The 19,369-nt window shown below is 41.3% G+C and overlaps 1 protein-coding gene across 5 annotated transcripts in view; it reads left to right on the forward strand.

The window, feature by feature from the left end:
* The window catches only part of cabin1 (calcineurin binding protein 1), a 195,300-nt gene that overhangs the window by 21,393 nt on the left and 154,538 nt on the right, over positions 1–19,369 (forward strand). For all 5 annotated transcript variants that reach the window (XM_034169832.1, XM_034169831.1, XM_034169834.1 and 2 more), the window contains exons 17-24: positions 1,247–1,489; positions 1,586–1,739; positions 1,838–1,953; positions 2,139–2,300; positions 7,934–8,140; positions 8,470–8,615; positions 13,466–13,727; positions 13,893–14,063. In XM_034169832.1, the coding sequence (XP_034025723.1) occupies positions 1,247–1,489; positions 1,586–1,739; positions 1,838–1,953; positions 2,139–2,300; positions 7,934–8,140; positions 8,470–8,615; positions 13,466–13,727; positions 13,893–14,063 (1,461 nt within the window). The remainder of the gene's footprint in view (positions 1–1,246; positions 1,490–1,585; positions 1,740–1,837; positions 1,954–2,138; positions 2,301–7,933; positions 8,141–8,469; positions 8,616–13,465; positions 13,728–13,892; positions 14,064–19,369) is intronic.

Genomic DNA, 19,369 nt, shown 5'->3' on the forward strand with positions numbered 1-19,369 from the left:
CAGGAAATGGGCTACAAGTGTCAACTCACTCCTGAACTAGAAGTCAGAAGTGTTTTACCAGGGCAAAGGATGTGAAAGACTGGACCATTGCTTGGGCCAAAGTCTGCTTTTCAGATGAAGGTAAATTTTGCATTTCATTTGGAAATCAAGGTCCCAGAGACTGGAGGAAGTGAAGAGCCACAGAGCCTACTGGTGTTTGCCCATTGTGTTTTATCAAGTTCAGAGCCAACATAGCTGTCTACCAGCAAGTTTTAGAGAACTTCATGCTTCCATCTGCTGATAAGCTTTATGGAGATTGTGATTTCCTTTTCCGGCAGGACGTTGCATCTGCCCACAGTGCCAAAACTATGAGTAACTGCTTTGCTGACCATAGTGTTACTGTATTTGTGTACAGGTGCATCTGTACAAAATTTTAATGCAGCAACAACCCACAGCAGCCACATAGGATCTGATGATGTCATGTGGCTAACGGATAAGCGGTTCTCAACTTAAAACTACAATGTTAAAGCACCTCCCTATGGAAAACAGCAGTTTGGATTAAAAAAAAAAAAACTGGACCAAACACTGCTTGTCATATGAAGGCAATAGGTAATGACTATTTAAATGGATATCGTACCCCTTCCACTATCACAATGCATTCAGTGCGCTCACTGCGCTTTTATGCATAGCAGTTAATTCACTAAAAAATTTAAATTATTATTTCTGTGGGCTATGACTGACTACTTCATAACTATTGGGATTTACAGACTGATAGCAGGGGTGGTGGCCAAAGTGTTTAATGTGCTTGTTTCCAGAGCAGAAGGCTTTTGGTTCAAGGCCACCACTGCCACGTGATGAGTGGGTCAGAAAGGACATCTGGCGTAAAACTTTGATCTGGTGACCCTGAATGGGAAAAAAAGGAGAAGCTGAAGGAACATACTTTTACAGACTGATAGCAAGCAATATGTGTGAGAATTTTACAGAACAGACTAAAAGATAACGTGAATGTACTGGAGTGGGAGGAGGCTGCTTCAGCCAACTGCAGCAGAGTTTATGTACTTTTGGGTTTTGTTTCGCATTAAACATGTATTTAAAAAACATCTCAAACCTGCCTAAATTCTGTTCACTTGCCCAATTGCATTTTTACCCACAAAACAAAATTCAAAACAGCCCAATCTGGCAACACTGATCACATGAGAATTTCATAATATTTCCGTATGTGGTGGTGAACGCTTGTCATTCTGTGCCTTAAAACACTGTGACATAGAACTCACTGTTGAAGCTACATGACTACCAGCAGTGTTTGGAATGCAGTGAGCTAGCTCTGAATGAAGCCCTGCAGAAGCTCAACGCTGAACCAAACAGCTCTCCATCTGCCAAAGATGAATGGGTCAGCGTTATTGGAAAGTTGCTGGATGGCATCGAGGTCTGTTTCAGTGAGGACTCAGAGCTTCTAAGAAATGTTCCTCACTTCGCAAGTACAGCCAGACTGGCTAACAACCTCATTCAGGTTAGAAGTACAATAAAGACAGCACTAGTCTTTGCACAACAAATGATTGTCTAAGGAGAAGCAAATTATAATGTGTTTTTGATCTTTTGTTTCCAGCTGATTGATCTTAGCATGGCCATTTCTGATGATCCCAAAGAGCCATTTTTCTTCTCAATTCTTCCTTGGATTATTTTGTATCGCATCATAAAACACGAAGAAGCTGCATTTGACTGTATGCTCCGACATCATGTGTCCGTAGGTGATGATGAAGGTTTGTTTGGTTCTTGTTTTGATGGAATAGTTTTCCTTTGGTTTTTATGCCTTGGTGGTAATTACACTTGGAGTGACCCTGTCAAATCTTGTTTATAGATGACTTAGACGCTTCCCTGCTGCCTTCATCCCTGATGCTTCTGAATACAGCCCATGAATATCTTGGCCGTCGCTCTTGGTGCTGCAATTCAAATGGTTCACTGCTCAAGTTCTATGTGAGTGCTTAGCAAATCTTGTCCCTGGTGTTCATGATATATGCATTATGAAGCTCAAATTTTTCTTTTGATTTGAAGCCAGGGATTGAAGCAATACGAAATTTTCCATTTCATATATTTGCAGTACACTTTTTCATAAAACAAGCCTTTTATTATGTTAGAACTGTTTTCCATATATGGTGTAGGTTCAAGTTTTGCAAAAGGAGTTTTCAGCCTTATCCAATAGTGATTCCCATCCCTACAAAGAGGAGCTGGAGGTGGCCTTGGAGCAGTGCTTTTTCTGTCTGTATGCCTATCCCAGTAAGAAGAGCAAGGCCCGATACCTAGAGGATCACTCCACCCCACAGGTAAAACAATTTGATGTTTCAAAAAGTCACACTGCTCATGGTGTTTGTGTTTTTTTTTTTTTTTTCTTCCCCTGTAATGAGGAAGGCATACAAAACCATTATCTATTATTTCAAAAGTAAAAAAAAAATAAAAGAGTACAACTTTATAAGGGGTACAGTTTTGACGATGAAAGATGAAAGAGAGAAGCCAGAGTGATGATGGCTGAAGATTGAAACTGAAACAAAGCTGCATCATGTAGAATCTACAAGAAAAGCATTTTGTACTGGAAATACCATGTAACGAAGGCGTCACTCATGACAGATGGCATTTAAACCGACCTATATTGGGTCGGTTTACAGGGGTAAACCTATCTAGATGACATACTACAGTGTGCAACACACCCTGAAACAGTTTTTTCACACTTCATTCCGACATATTTGTCTTGTAGATATGTCATAATTGGGTCGCAAGTTAAAAAAAAATCTCACCATGAATGACTACTTGCGTGACCTCAAGCATAAGGCTAGAGGTCTAGAATGGAAATGGCATAGTTTAAAATTAGAATTATTCCACCTTGCATGGCGTGATGCTATCTGAGGCTATAAGCATGCACTACTGGCTACAAAGCGGACCTATTACTCTGATTTGATCAACAAAAACAAGCATAACTCAAAGTTCTTGTTTGACACAGTGGAAAACAAGAACTTGGCCTGTAGTCACTCTCCTTGTACAGCACAAGATTTCCTGGATTACATCGAGAATAAAATAGAAGACATTAGGTTAAACATATCCCAGCATGCCTTAACCCAGCCACTACACCCTGCTATTGAGGTGGGTGCCATTACTGAGGTATTACCTAGATTTACAGAATTTGATAGTATCTCACTAGGTGTGCTGACAAAACACGTAACGTCTACAAAAAGCACAACCTGCTTATTTGATCCGATACCAACAAAACTGTTTAAGGACCGGTGGCCCACTCTTGGGCTTTTCTCCCTTTATATAGCATCCCTTGGGAGCATATTGCGGCATTTTGGGGTTAGCTCTCACTGCTATGCTGATGATACTCAGTTATACATGCCGAAATCTGCTGGTCATCTCATCCACATAAAATCCTTAGAAGATTGCGTTGCATCAGTGAGAAGCTGGATGTCTAGCAACTTCCTACTTTTAAACTCTGATAAGACTGAAATGATGGTTCTTGGTCCAGTGAGACATCAATTTGACCAGTTAACGCTTAGCCTAGGCTCGTGTGTCATACATCACACGGACAAAGTGAGGAACCTTGGGGTAATTTTTGATCCTACATTGCCCTTTGACCTCCACATTAGAAATATTAGGAGGACTACTTTCTTCCACCTGCGAAATATAGCGAAGATTCATCCCAACCTGTCTATGGCTGATGCTGAGACCCTGATTCGTGCGTTTGTCTCTTCTAGATTTGACTACTGCAATGTTCTATTTTCTGGTTTACCGCAGTCCAGCATTAGGGCTCTCCAATTGGTTCAAAATGCTACTGCCAGACTTTTGACACAAAGCAGAAAGTTTGACCACATTACATCCTTTTTGGCATCTCTTCACTGGCTTCCTGTCTCAGTGAGATCATATTTTAGGGCCCTGTCCCACTGGGGAAAGGATTAATTGCGCATGAATTGAGTATACAAAGTACGGGCATTCGTTGTCGTCCGCAACAAAAATGACCAAAAATGACAAATGTCCCAGTATGAATTACAGATATATTAATAATATATAGTGAATATATGATGAACAATCACAGATATATGATGAACAATCACAGTATATAACGCATGTAGTGAGGAAACTGATCCGACACATTGAGATTATCACGGCAGTATTACGGGTGTATTATGAATGAATCGCGCACGTTGCGCGTGCACGGCATCTGCATTGCGGTCATAAAAGAAGCGCACTCGGGCCATCGGCATCACTATTCACACCAACAATACAGACTCTGGAGCATTTGCTGGACTTGGACAAGTTGATCACAGAGTCGATGTTCATTTTGTCATGTGAGGGTTAACTGTTCATGAGTTTGGGGAGCGGGAGGGGGGAAGCCGCTCGGAGTGTGAGACGGTGTTGTTGTTTTTTTTGTCACCGAAAACAGACTTCAGCGTGAGTTGTGGCTATAACAGCAACTCTTCCTTTTGTTGGTGTTAAATAATAGTCCTGGATTGCAGCAACTATTACGTCTTTGTGGATTTACACAGCCGGACCGGCACTGACTGGCAGGTATGTCGCTTTCTGCCACATATAGCACTTTGGGTTTACGTAACATGTTTGTTATGCATTCACAGATTGTCCGCAAAGCAGATGTAATAAAAACACTTTATTCATGGCCAGTCTATATGCATTCGCTACATCATATTTTAGTTTGTGATGTGGACATGATAGGCAATATATATATCTGTTTTACACACTGTCCCAGTCCGCTGCCAAGCCGCAAATCCCTGTCAGTTGCGGATATCAGCGGTTAACGGCAGATATACAGCGCATAGAGTGCGTGTGTATTGTGTATGATTTGAGTATATATGAAGTATGTAAGCCGGATATTATCCGCATCCAGATTTTTGAACAGCTCAAAAATCCTGGCTGCGGACATGCGTGCCTCTGCAGATGATCACGGGTGTGTTCGGATGACGGCCGACTCATACAGGCGTGTTACACGGATATTGCGGATGTTTGGCGAATATGGGCCAATTTTATGCGCAAACCATACGCAAATCCTCCTAAATGCCAGTGGGACAGGGCCCTTAAGGTTCTGCTACTAGCCTATAAAATTATTCATGGACTGGCACCTCCCTACCTAGTTGACCTAATTAAACCCTACCTCCCGGCCCGGATTTTGCGTTCTCAGGGTGCAGGACTACTTTGTGTCCCTAGCGTGAATAAAAAGTCTGTGGGTCACAGAACTTTCTGAGAGCTTTCTCGTTCCCCTGTTCTGTGGAATGATCTCCAAGCATCAATAAAACAGTCAGATTCTGTGGAGGCTTTCAAGTCCATACTTAAGACGTACTTATTTTCCCTTTCGTATGGCTAGCATAGCTAGTATGTTACTATGCTTTTTACTCTTTTAATTCATTTTATTAGGAAACGGAGCGGGCTACGGCCTCAACTTTATCTAAATTCTGGGTCTTTTAGTGAAGCTTAGGGCTAGTGGCTGGCAATCACCTTAGTATTTCTTCTGTTTTTCTTGTTGGTTAATGCTGACAAATTACGCTGTATTTGTTGTCTTTCTGTTGCTTGATTCTGCTTTTTTTTTTTTTTTTTTTTTTTTTTTTCTGTTTGAGGTGTGCCTCCATCAAGAGATGGGTGTGGTATTTGTTCCGGAAACCGTCCTGTGCACCGTCAACATTTCCTGTATGTTTGTTTTGTGACTTGTCTTGTAATTTGTGTCTGTTGCATGGCCTAGCAGAGGGTCACCCCTTTGAGTCTAGTCTGCTTGAGGCTTCTTCCTCAGAGGGAGTATTTCCTTACCACTGTTGCTCTGGGGGTTGGTAAGGTTAGACTTTAGTTGTGTGAAGCGCTTGAGGCAACCTTGCTGTGATTTGGCGCTATATAAATTGAAAATTGAAATTGAATAGGAACAGAGTTCATAACAGAGAGCACTACGATACCCAACAGAGCAGCTTTAAAATTGCTTGCAGTGGCATTATTGGTTTTGCGTGAACGAGTGTGTTACAACCACAAAGCCTGGTTTGTGAGTGCTTTGAACCATGCCCATGGTGGGCCTACTGACGCAGGTCTGGACTGACTTGCATAACTGGGACCATGCCACAGAACACACAGGGAAAATACAAAATAATGATGAGTCCAGTTTTCTGTGGAGTGAGTGCTCAGTCACGCTGCTGATTCAAAGGATGTTTTATGTTAAGCCTCCAACAGATAGATTTCCGAAAGTATTTATTTATTTATTTTATGGCGCAGGGCTGACTCTGCACAACCACATGAAGTGTGAGCACAAACCAAACATTAGTGACACACAACTGTTGAATATTATTATTACGTCTGCCAAGGACGCAATATCATCAGCATTTATTTGTCTCTGTTTGTCTGTCAGCAGGATTATGCCAAAACTACTGCACAAATTTTGACGAAATTTTCACCACAGATAGATATTAGGCCATGGAAGACCCAGTTCAATTTTGGAGTTGATTGGAATCAAGATCCCGATTCTGGATCATTTCTGAAATTTTCACCATTTCGAGCATGATCTCAGATCTGCTTGATGGATCTTGACAAAATTTAAATCACATGTGGCTGTTGTACAAAGGAAGACCCTGTTAGTATTGGATGTGATCTGGATCAATATGCAGGTTCTGCAGCAGAAACATATGACATCACAATGTAAAACCAAGATCCAGAAGACACTGTTTTGTTTCAGCTTGTGAATTAAATATCAGATTGTAGCATCTTAATTAGTTGGACCATTCTGGATCTATATGAAATTATTGCCTTGTATTATGGAATCTGGATCCAGTTTAAGTCCGGGTCACGATGTGAATCACATATCTTTTATTTTGTGTCCTTGTCAACCCTTGGCAGACATCAGAAATCTCTGATTGCTCTTGTTATTACTACTTTCAAGAGACGAAGGAAGAAGTTGGTGGAGGCTACACCTTCTACTGTATTGGGAAGTCGGTGGAATCCCAGAGAACCTCTGCTGTCGGTATAGAAGGCTTTTGAACATAAGAGAACACTGACTATCAAAAACAAATGAGAGTGGTGCAAGCAGGGTGCACCTCTGGAGACATCTTCCTGTGCAACATCTGCAGGGAATCTTGTGCCTCAGCAGTCGGTCTTTGTTGTCATATGAAGACTCATGGCCTGTTGCCTTCTCATCCTTTAACTCAGTGGTCTCCAAACTATTCCAGAAAGAGCCGAGAGGGTGCAGGTTTTCTTTGCAGCCACTGACTCCAGCAGGTGATTTCACTGATGAATTCATCCGACCTGCTCCAAGTGAGGTTAATCAGTGAAATCACCTGCTGAAGTCAGTGGCTGCAAAGAAAACCTGCACCCTCTCGGCTCTTTCTGGAATAGTTTGGAGACCACTGCTTTAACTCGATGGGAGACACATCATCACTCGTCACTTCTTTGTATGCATGTTGCGTGGATCACAGCTCTTAACAAGGATCGCTTTCCAAATTTCATCACCAGAGCTGTTAGTCTCTTTTTCTTTTTACACCCTCCTTCTCACCACAGTCAATATGAGCAAGACCTCGACACCTCCCAAGATAATGAACCTACGTTGTTAAACCATGGACTTAATACTAAAATAGGTCTGTACGTGTGTGAGTGTCTGAGCGCTATCAAAACTGTGCGTCCACTGCGTGATCTGTGTTCAGATCCAACCGACACACAAGGACATGTGCATCTGTCATGGTAAATTTTATTTTGTTAAACGCCATTGTGATGACTCATGGCTCTAAGCTCTGTGATTAATGCTACTGGTCCTTGTATTTTTGAAATACATTCATCTAGCCACTAGGTGTGATTCATATTATCATGAGTCAGTTGCTTGTAGGTGCGAGTCCCCTGGAGGACCTTTTTGTTACAGTTTTAATTTGATATTGTGTTACACTGAAACATAATAAATCACGACACTATTTTCTGCTAAACTGGTTTTTATCTACAGGTTGAGTTGCTGTGGAGTGATGCACTCTTCATGTTTCAGTATTTTAAACCGAAGTCACTGCCTGAGTTTGACAGCTACAAGACGAGCACAGTGTCTGCGGACTTGGCCAATCTGCTGAGGAGGTTCACTGCCATCGCCCCCCTTAGTAACACTCCCACCCTCAGCATGGATGAAGTGGCAGCCTACATCGAGGGCATGACGCCAAAGGTCAGTCAGTGGACCCACACGGCAAGTGAAGGCGTAAGTGAGTCATGCTGTAGGTGCAAAATAAATGAATAATACAAAAAAGATACGCACATCTGAAATGTATAAAAATGGCGCGCTGGATCAGAAAGAACAGATCAAAACCACAAAAATCCACACAGCCTGAATGCTCCCATGCAAAAAGCTTTATTAGACTTGTGGATTTTTGTGGTTTTGCTAAATAAATGAATACGCTTTCATATTGTGCTTGCTATTTGGCCTTTATGGCCCACCCTTAACTTTGTTTTCAGGGCAGTTTCTAAAACTGATTGAACAAATGTTGACTTTTTCAGGCCCCATGCCTTCCAGAGGGATGTGCTCCTACTCCTCCAATCATAAACGAGATCTTCTACCTTCTAGCTGATTATCATTTTAAGAACAAGGAGCAGTCCAAGGCCATCAAGTTCTACATGCATGACATCTGTGTCTGCCCCAACAGGTTAATATTCCTGTCTTATTCCATTAATCCTATTTGTATTTTATTTTATTTTGTAAAGAAGATATAAGCTATAGCAGTGTTTCAGTGACATGATGGGCATGGCAGGCCACCAGGCCAACAAGAACCTATGCCAGAGCAGAAATATTTTGTCAATAATACCAATTAAAAATAATGCCAAATAAACCTTAATTTGCATGTCAATAATCATCTGCTGCGCATCCGCAGTGCTTTGATTCTGGGTTTTGCTATTATTTGATCGTACCAGTAGTCAGCTGACAGCAGCACAACTTTAAAAACTGTTGAATATCCTGCTGGATTTGGCACTCTTAATAGGTGTCAGACATGAAAATCTCACATCTCCTTGAAAGATTTTTGACTCCTGTCAACATAACAAAAGTCGGACATTACGCTCCACCTCCAAATTTATTTTTGCAGTTTTTTTTTTGTCATGCAACGCTCTTGTTGGAGGTGTTAAAACTTATTCTCAATAACTCCTGTTTTACACCAGACATCAAAGTCATTTAAAAAGTGTAAATCTTTGTGATTATTGTGATCTGTGTGATGATTTTGTTGTACATACCTAAGCTGTTGTGTAGTACCTGAATCAGGGCAGCTATTTTGCAGCCCTATGGACCACATTTGGTCCAGCCTTGTTTTGTGTGGACATGCTTTAGGGCCCCTTCACACATAGTACGAATAAGTACAAATCTGGGTGACTCACGGCAGAACAGCTCGTATGCGTGAACTACAAACATCACACTGACAGGCAGGCATGCACGATGTCGCTGCAACTGTTCGTGCACGTGGGAACACAGTGCAAGTAGCTGCATGATATGCTTACACATCGTGCAGCTGCTCTGAAAATATATAAAATACATGACACCCACTGGATTCGAACCTGCACTTGCCAAAAGCTCTGATTGCTAGCCAGAAACTTTACCACTGAGCTACCATCGCTGTCCTGTGAAAGGTGCCGGAAAATGCCTGATATCAAAAAAGAACATTGACATATTAAATAAATAAATAAATAAAACCACACACACCATATGAAAACACCGCATTTTATTGAATCCCTCTTATCAAGCGAACAATACGAGTACAAACCATTTGTTCCTCTGTAGATGACCCATGGTCACACATGATTGAGAAGCAGTGCGCTCTTATCATGTCCACATCTGCTGGCAGTGTGTCCAGCCAGCCCCGACCGAGCACGTGTTCTGCCCGACAGGCGTGTCTTGTGGACAGCGCACCACAGGACTGACACCGTGTCATGTGGAACAGAGCTCACGTGGGTTACGTGACATTCAGATTGCCTGCTGCGTGTTATGATCTGACTATCTCAGGTAGCCTGTCAATGTGCGCGGCATGCGTGCGCTCGCTGCAGCCCATTGCAACAGCGATATATGTTTTTGTGTATGTCCATGTGATGACAGCAAGCAGACACACGCGCGTCACAGTGGGCAGTTGTTAGCCTATGTCTGTCCAAACACAGTACGTGTTCCCCAGCTGTGACGTCCAGAACCACAGATCTCCACAGCCGCTCCTGTGAGTGACCACACCCCCTGTCAGTTCAACGCACACAACATGTCACTGTGTCTGTTTGCAAAGCCACACTCGTGGGAGCATGTAGACAAATTTCCAGCTTGACAGTGATTGTCTGCTGACTGTGGTCGTGTTAATAGTGCAAATGGCCACACATTTTCTAAGTGCCATGCGAGCGGTGTTAGATGTTTGTGTGCGTCAGCTGGAATTTGGCCGACACCTGCTGCGAGAGGGTTTGATGGGCTTGCACAGCACACACTCTGTCTTTCAGCCGCTGGTGTGCGCAAATAGTTGTAGCAACAGGTGTACGAGGCGTTGGAAGCAGCTACAAATGTACACGTTTTGCATACGATTCCTGCGTCATGCGCACTACATGTGCAAGTCGACCAAATTGGCAGTATGTGTGAAGGGGCCGGATACCAGGCCACATACCGGGGTGTCTTGACTTATACTTTGAAGAATGTAGTGGGAACACGTACCCTGAGATCCGTCAGTGATGACTTGTTGGGGATTCTAACAAGAAATATGCACATTAAATTTTACTTATACAGGGGAACCTCGAGATACGAGTTTAATTGTTCTGTCACCAACCTCGTAAGCCAGTCTGCTCGTATTTCCAATGAATTTTCCTCATTGAAAACAATTAAAATAATTTTAATCTGTTCCAGCCTTGTAAAACATCCACAAACCACTGTAAATTATGAAAAATACATTTTTTTTTATCAACAAATATACATGTATACTTTACCTCTGCATAATAAAATATATAAAACAAAAGAAAAAAGTTTTATTAAGTGTTCTTACCTTAGAAACAGACAAATGCGGTTAACGGAGGTGGAGGCGAAGAAGGGAGGAAGGTTTGCGCACACTGTAAACACAAACTAAACTTAAAGATCCTTAAAAGGATCATACAGATTTAACTTTAATTGTAAACCTGCAGGTCTTTTGGATAAAAACCTATCCAAGGAGATTTGCTTCTGTCTGCCTTTCAAAATGTTGCGGAAATGTGACCGACAAGTGTTATTAAAAAGTGCTGAAGCGCGACCAGTCGACACTTTTTCTGGGTGTTTCTTTTCAAGGAAGCAGCTTCTCCTCTATTGTTATATACGTCCTCCGTGGCATTTTTTCCCAGAAGAATCCAGTTTCGTCACAGTTAAACACTTGTTGCAGGACATAGCCTCCTTTCACAACAAGTGCAGCAAAACGTGTGATGTATTCTTCCGCTGCCTTAACATCTGCACTAGAAGCTTCTCCTCCTTCTTCTCTCCACTTTCCTTTTTTCTCTGGTAGTGTCCCGAAGCTGGTTAGTGATGCTGAACCTGTGTGATCCTAGTCTTTGCTTATTCTTTAACATAAAATCTACTTATGTATTTTTCTCATTTTTATTTATTTATTTAAGCCAATAATCAGGCTTTGCAGGACTGTGGTAGGATTACATAAATAATAATCACATGATTTAACTTTTAGCTTTAGTGTTTGAGCTCCTCAGATTTTTCCATGCAGCGCACTTGGTGATTATTTATTTTTTTTTTTTACAATGAGTATCTCCAGGCCTCCAGGTTGAGTCTCGCCTGCAAATGTGGATATACGCTCTGGAGAGAAGGGGAATAAAAGTCAGTAACACTAAATTGCTGCCGTGTATAGTATTGAAGTTGAAGTCATTTATAGGCCCTGAGCCTGGTTGGTGCCGGTGTTGCAGACCGAACGGTACCCCCTAAAAATTGGTCTGCCCTGGCTCCACTGCATATGCGTCATTTGGGACCACAGCAGCTCGTCTGAGACAGACTCTGTACAGTCAAAGTGATCAAATGGATTGATGGGATTATTAACCGTCAGATGACAAAGTAAAACCTCTTAAATCATCCAAAGGCAGTTTTAAGCAGATACAATGCTGTTTAAAGCAGGAAATGAGGCAATAATTGGCAAGTCATTATTGATGCTCTGAAATGATGTAGGCACTCTGATGGCTTCCTCTGTCTTTTATTATGAAATACAGTGGTCCCTTGCTATAACGCGGTTCACCTTTCGCGGCCCTCGCAGTTTCGAGGATTTTTTAGTGCAATTTTGCATGTTTTTTTTTTTTTTTTTTTAACAGCGCATTGTGTTCTGCGTCTGTATCAGGTGGGCCGGTCACGGCACCAGTCGGCATCACCGCGATTGCTCTCATTGCCTCTGATGCGCTTACTGAGTCTGCGGGCTCAGTAAACGCCGCAGTGGGCCACTCACTCCGCCCCCCTGTCTGCTGTGCGGAGCTGCGGCTAACTCTGGCAACAGGTCCAGAGACTACGCTTGCTGTGATGCGGAGCGCTCCGGCAGCCTGCAAGGATAGACTTCTTGCAGAAAAATCCGCAGCGCCCGCTGCATGGTCTTAGTAACCACAGCCGCAGAGCTCTGTGGCCATGACTTGGATTCTTCTGCATCCGTACCCCCGGAGGCAGTGAGCAAAGGGAGAGCACATACATTGTGTTCTGCGTGTAATAATATTATAATAATATTATAATCTTCTCGCCCAGAAGAAAAAAGAGAGTGTTTACACAGGAGAGAAAAGTGAGAAAATGTTAATGCCTGTTTGAGAAAAGTGTATAAAGTGTGTAGTGAGGGGTTTTACAGCCTTAAAACATCTGTAATAATTGTAAAAAAAATAGCGCTGACTTTTGCCTATTGGATTTTGCCTATTGCGGGTTATTTTTAGAATGTAACTCCCGCGATAAACGAGGGACCACTATAATGCTGAATTTATGTGGAAATGATTTTTGTACAAAAGCTTCAGATATCTGTCGCTGAGATAGATGATGACTGGAACGCAGTTTTAATCAGAAACGCTAAAATGATGCTGAGCTACGAAATGATGCATGCGTAGTGAAGGCAGGGCGGACCCATTTTTAGGTGGGACATTTCGGTCTGTGACACCGGTGCTTATCTTAGGTTTCTGTGGTATGAAATGGAAGAGAGTCTTAAGACTTTCCCTACATAGGATGCTATTCTGTCACAGGTTATTTTTCCAGCCAAGGATGCATTTATAACTGGGTGGACTGGGACTCTGTAGATGAAGCCTCTTGTTCAAGAAGCCAGACTGGTAGCATGATTGGTAATTGAGCCCAGGTGTGCATATCAGTAGCCAAACTCCTGTCCCACCGAGCTACCAGAAATCTTGAAAGTGATGTGAACTCCTTTTCAGTTTCATTGCCAGTTTTGACAGTGAAATGCATTAGGTTACATGAGTTTCTTTTTTTTTTTTTTTTTTACTTACAGTAACTATGTACTGGACTTCTGTTGGTAACACAAAAGCGATGTGTCTCTCTTCTCAGGTTTGACTCCTGGGCTGGTATGGCTCTAGCCCGAGCTACTCGTATCCAGGATAAACTCAACTCCAATGAGCTGAAAAGTGATGGAACCATCTGGAAACACTCTCAGGCTGTGCTTAACTGCTTTAAGCGGGCCCTGGAAATCGACAGTTCCAACCTGTCTTTGTGGATCGAGTATGGCACCATATCGTATGCACTGCACTCATTTGCTTCACGACTGCTGAAGCAGTGGCGCAGTGACCTTCCCTCAGATGTGATTAAACACGTGAGTCGCATGGTTCCATTGGACAACTGAGTTCTATTGTTGCTCTTCCATCTGCTCATTCTAAGTTAAAGTTTTGCCCTTGAAAGTGCCCTTTTTGTTATTCCACGTGAATTTGATGTCACATTGAGGTAAATTACTCAGGAAGGTGTCTGTGTGTTGTTCCAGATCGAGGAAAGTAGAGAGTCCATGTTGGAAACTGCTTTCCAATGTTTCCAGGGTGCTTCTTGTTGTGAGGGTGACAGTGATGAGGAAGAGTGGCTCATCCACTATATGCTGGGGAAAATAGCAGAGAAACGTAAACAAGCTCCAGCCGAATACCTGCAGTTTTATAAAAAGGTGATCAACTGCACAACTTAACAGTGACATTTAAGGTCTCTTCTTCTCATCCTTGATCTGACATTTCTGTGTATTCATGCATTTTGAGGTAGAAGTTAATTTATTCTTGAATAATCTGAATTTGTCTTCTTGGATCTCACTTTTCTTTTTCTGACATAGGGAACATGACCACATAGTTCGTGCAGAATTTGCAGTGTTTATATTTACAGTAAAATGTGCCTAAACAATCATTGCATAAACCGGATATTCGTGCTCACCAGACAACAGCAAATGTCCCAATGCTTTTTTTTTCTGGTTTTCCGTGCAATAAACACCACATATACCACATTTTGTATAATTGATTTTTTTTTTTTTCCCACACATGGGACAAACTGTCCAGTCCCATCGCAGTGTATTTCCTTGAAAACTCCTTGTTTTTACTGGACAGTGCAGTCTAGACGTGCCCAGTTGCAACAGAAGTACAAAATGAAGTTCAGCACTGACACTCACCAATTTGAGGAACGTGGGTACCGTATTTCCATGCTTTTTTTTTTTAAACATGTTTTATTGAAATTTTAACATATTAAAGACAAAACTACACAAAACACACACAATCAGTAACAACACTGAAAAACAAATCAGAACTATAAACACTGAGCAGTCTGAGTTACGCATGGATAAGTCGGGAATAAAAAAAAAAAAAAAAATGTAGTCAGTTAACCAAAAACATGCAGACCTATTCAATTAGAAGAGCCTAAGGTTCTCCACTTCAACATACCTGTGCCCCTCTACAAGATATCACTAAGATCACTGGGCAAGTATTCCAATAGAGGCCGCCATACGTCCAGATATTTATCATCGTAACCCCTTAACTTTGCACTTAAGCTTTCCATTGGTAATGCTCTAAAAATTTCATTATACCATTGAGTTGCTGTTGGTGGCTTCTCCTTAATCCAGTTAAACAAAATACATTTTCGTGCTAAGAATAGAAGTTTCTGGGTTTCTTTGTGTTTATTACTAACAAATAATGAGTGAGTGGAACGAATACAGTCTTTCCAGTCTTCCCCATCATAACGACTTTGCAAGTCTTCCTCCCACGTTCAGTGACTTTACCAATATTATGGCTATTATATTCTTGCAAAACCACACAAGCCTGCTTAACAATAGATTTCTTATCAGTAATATCCAGAACCAACTTCTCAATAGGTCCCGGTAACATTTGTTTCTTGGGCGGTCTTAAAATTTGCCTGAATGAAGTGCTGCACCTGTAAATAAGCAAAAAAAAAAAAAAAATCCTTCTGTGGAATTCCATATTTACTCTGAACTTGTATAAAAGACATAAGGACATTACCTTCAAATAAATCACCAACCACTCTTATTCCTGTACTGTACCATCTTTGAAATATTGCACTCGTTACCCCTGGCCAGAAATCTGGGTTATTCACCAGAGGTGTCAGAAAATAAAGGTTGGAAACCCCGGAAGTATATTTATTCATATCTCGCCAAATCTTTGCGGTGTTATCAATCAATAAATTAGCATATGTTGTTTTTTTCCTTCTCATAAGTTCGCCTATCAATGAAAAAGGCATACACCCCCACGATTCAAGAGGTTTGTCATTTTCTTTCAAATACGCACGTATGCACTCATGAATAATCCTGATATGACACGACCAATTGTAAAACATGGCATTAGGGAGAGCAAGTCCCCCTCCATCTTTGGGCAGTTGCAAAGTTTTAACACTCAATTTAGGTTTCTTTCCTCTGCAGATAAATTTTGACAGATCCTCTCAATATCTCTCACCAATTTCTTAGTTAGGCATATTGGGAGCATTTGTAATGGGTAGAGAAGGCGTGGTAAGACATTCATTTTAATCAAATTCACTCTACCCATCCAAGACACAGGAAGATCCATCCATCTTGTGAGATCCCCTTTAATGTTCCTATGAACCAAATCAACATTTTTCTTCAAAATGTTCCTAATACTTGGCGAGATGTAAATACCAAAATATGTGAGAGTCAGACAAAATAAATGGGAAATCATCAATTATACTACAATTCCCTAATGGCATGGCAATTGTTTTGTCAAAATTACCCTTATAACCTGACAAGGAACCAAATGTTTTTATAACAGATAAAACAGCAGGAGTTGAGTTGTCAGGTTTAGAAATAAACAGCAAAACATCATCTGCATATAGCGAAATTCTATGTTCGAGCCCTCCCATTTTATATCCAGAAATACAGTTGTGACTTTGAATAGCCTCTGCCAGTGGCTCAATTGCCAAAGCAAAAATTTGTGGGGAAATTGGATCGCCTTGACGTGTCGATCTTCCAAGCCTAAACTCCGCCGATCTCATACCATTCACCATTACACTTGCTTTAGGAGAGATATATAGCAATTTGATCATATCAATAAAGCCTTTGCCAAGACCAAACTTCTCCATAACTGCAAACAGATATGTCCATTCCACGTGGTCAAATGCTCAATAATATTTAGCAGCTTTCACATGTTACTAAAAGAGTGTCTATTCTTAATGAAACCTGTTTGATCTGGTCTAATTAAAGTTGGTAAATAATTTTCTAATCTTCTTGCTAATATTTTTGAAAAAATCTTGCTGTCTACATCTATCAGACTAATTGGGCAATAAGAGCTACACTGATCCGCTGGTTTCCCTTTCTTTAATATTAAGGAAATGTTAGCTGAATATAATGTTGTTGCGAGAGTGCCCTTTTCTGCCGAATGTCGGTACATATTTAAAAGTGGTATTTCCTTGCTTAAAAGCCCGGGTGTTTATTTTTTCAGACTGTGCTCAGACCCATGCCTAAATGAGGCAGGGCTTTATTAAAGGTGGATGATTATTAACGAAATGCTGCCTGCACTGTAATATGGTGTTAGGTTTCACATATATCTCTGGGTGTGGCGAACCAACCAAACAGCTTTAGACCAGAGTCCTCTGCGTGGCTGCGAACCCTCTCCGTAGCGCAATCGAAATCAATCAATCAATCAATCAATTTTTTTTTATATAGCGACAAATCACAACAAACAGTTGCCCCAAGGCGCTTTATATTGTAAGGCAAGGCCATACAATAATTATGTAAAACCCCAACGGTCAAAACGACCCCCTGTGAGCAAGCACTTGGCTACAGTGGGAAGGAAAAACTCCCTTTTAACAGGAAGAAACCTCCAGCAGAACCAGGCTCAGGGAGGGGCAGTCTTCTGCTGGGACTGGTTGGGGCTGAGGGAGAGAACCAGGAAAAAGATATGCTGTGGAGGGGAGCAGAGATCGATCACTAATGATTAAATGCAGAGTGGTGCATACAGAGCAAAAAGAGAAAGAAACAGTGCATCATGGGAACCCCCCAGCAGTCTACGTCTATAGCAGCATAACTAAGGGATGGTTCAGGGTCACCTGATCCAGCCCTAACTATAAGCTTTAGCAAAAAGGAAAGTTTTAAGCCCAATCTTAAAAGTAGAGAGGGTGTCTGTCTCCCTGATCTGAATTGGGAGCTGGTTCCACAGGAGAGGAGCCTGAAAGCTGAAGGCTCTGCCTCCCATTCTACTCTTACAAACCCTAGGAACTACAAGTAAGCCTGCAGTCTGAGAGCGAAGCGCTCTATTGGGGTGATATGGTACTACGAGGTCCCTAAGATAAGATGGGACCTGATTATTCAAAACCTTATAAGTAAGAAGAAGAATTTTAAATTCTATTCTAGAATTAACATGAAGCCAATGAAGAGAGGCCAATATGGGTGAGATATGCTCTCTCCTTCTAGTCCCCGTCAGTACTCTAGCTGCAGCATTTTGAATTAACTGAAGGCTTTTTAGGGAACTTTTAGGACAACCTGATAATAATGAATTACAATAGTCCAGCCTAGAGGAAATAAATGCATGAATTAGTTTTTCAGCATCACTCTGAGACAAGACCTTTCTGATTTTAGAGATATTGCGTAAATGCAAAAAAGCAGTCCTACATATTTGTTTAATATGCGCTTTGAATGACATATCCTGATCAAAAATGACTCCAAGATTTCTCACAGTATTACTAGAGGTCAGGGTAATGCCATCCAGAGTAAGGATCTGGTTAGACACCATGTTTCTAAGATTTGTGGGGCCAAGTACAATAACTTCAGTTTTATCTGAGTTTAAAAGCAGGAAATTAGAGGTCATCCATGTCTTTATGTCTGTAAGACAATCCTGCAGTTTAGCTAATTGGTGTGTGTCCTCTGGCTTCATGGATAGATAAAGCTGGGTATCATCTGCCTAACAATGAAAATTTAAGCAATACCGTCTAATAATACTGCCTAAGGGAAGCATGTATAAAGTGAATAAATTGGTCCTAGCACAGAACCTTGTGGAACTCCATAATTAACTTTAGTCTGTGAAGAAGATTCCCCATTTACATGAACAAATTGTAATCTATTAGACAAATATGATTCAAACCACCGCAGCGCAGTGCCTTTAATACCTATGGCATGCTCTAATCTCTGTAATAAAATTTTATGGTCAACAGTATCAAAAGCAGCACTGAGGTCTAACAGAACAAGCACAGAGATGAGTCCACTGTCCGAGGCCATAAGAAGATCATTTGTAACCTTCACTAATGCTGTTTCTGTACTATGATGAATTCTAAAACCTGACTGAAACTCTTCAAATAGACCATTCCTCTGCAGATGATCAGTTAGCTGTTTTACAACTACCCTTTCAAGAATTTTTGAGAGAAAAGGAAGGTTGGAGATTGGCCTATAATTGGCTAAGATAGCTGGGTCAAGTGATGGCTTTTTAAGTAATGGTTTAATTACTGCCACCTTAAAAGCCTGTGGTACATAGCCAACTAACAATGATAGATTGATCATATTTAAGATCGAAGCATTAAATAATGGTAGGGCTTCCTTGAGCAGCCTGGTAGGAATGGGGTCTAATAAACATGTTGATGGTTTGGATGAAGTAACTAATGAAAATAACTCAGACAGAACAATCGGAGAGAAAGAGTCTAACCAAATACTGGCATCACTGAAAGCAGCCAAAGATAACGATACGTCTTTGGGATGGTTATGAGTAATTTTTTCTCTAATAGTTAAAATTTTGTTAGCAAAGAAAGAAATGACAGAGACCACAAGTGATTGGTCACTTATATGTTTTCATTCCTTCCTATCCCGTCATATTTTAGGAGTTTTTGCAGTGTGCCCGCCGATTACATTTTGATCATTAATCAAAAACATTTGGCAGAAAGTCTGCAAATGTGACAAACTTTACAACACGGAGTCTGAAAAACATGCTCGAGTGACCCACAATTCATGGAAGGAAATTGTACGTACTGTACCGTTGGTTT

Source organism: Thalassophryne amazonica, chromosome 5, assembly GCF_902500255.1.
Source record: "Thalassophryne amazonica chromosome 5, fThaAma1.1, whole genome shotgun sequence".
Taxonomy (NCBI): Eukaryota; Metazoa; Chordata; class Actinopteri; order Batrachoidiformes; family Batrachoididae; genus Thalassophryne; species Thalassophryne amazonica.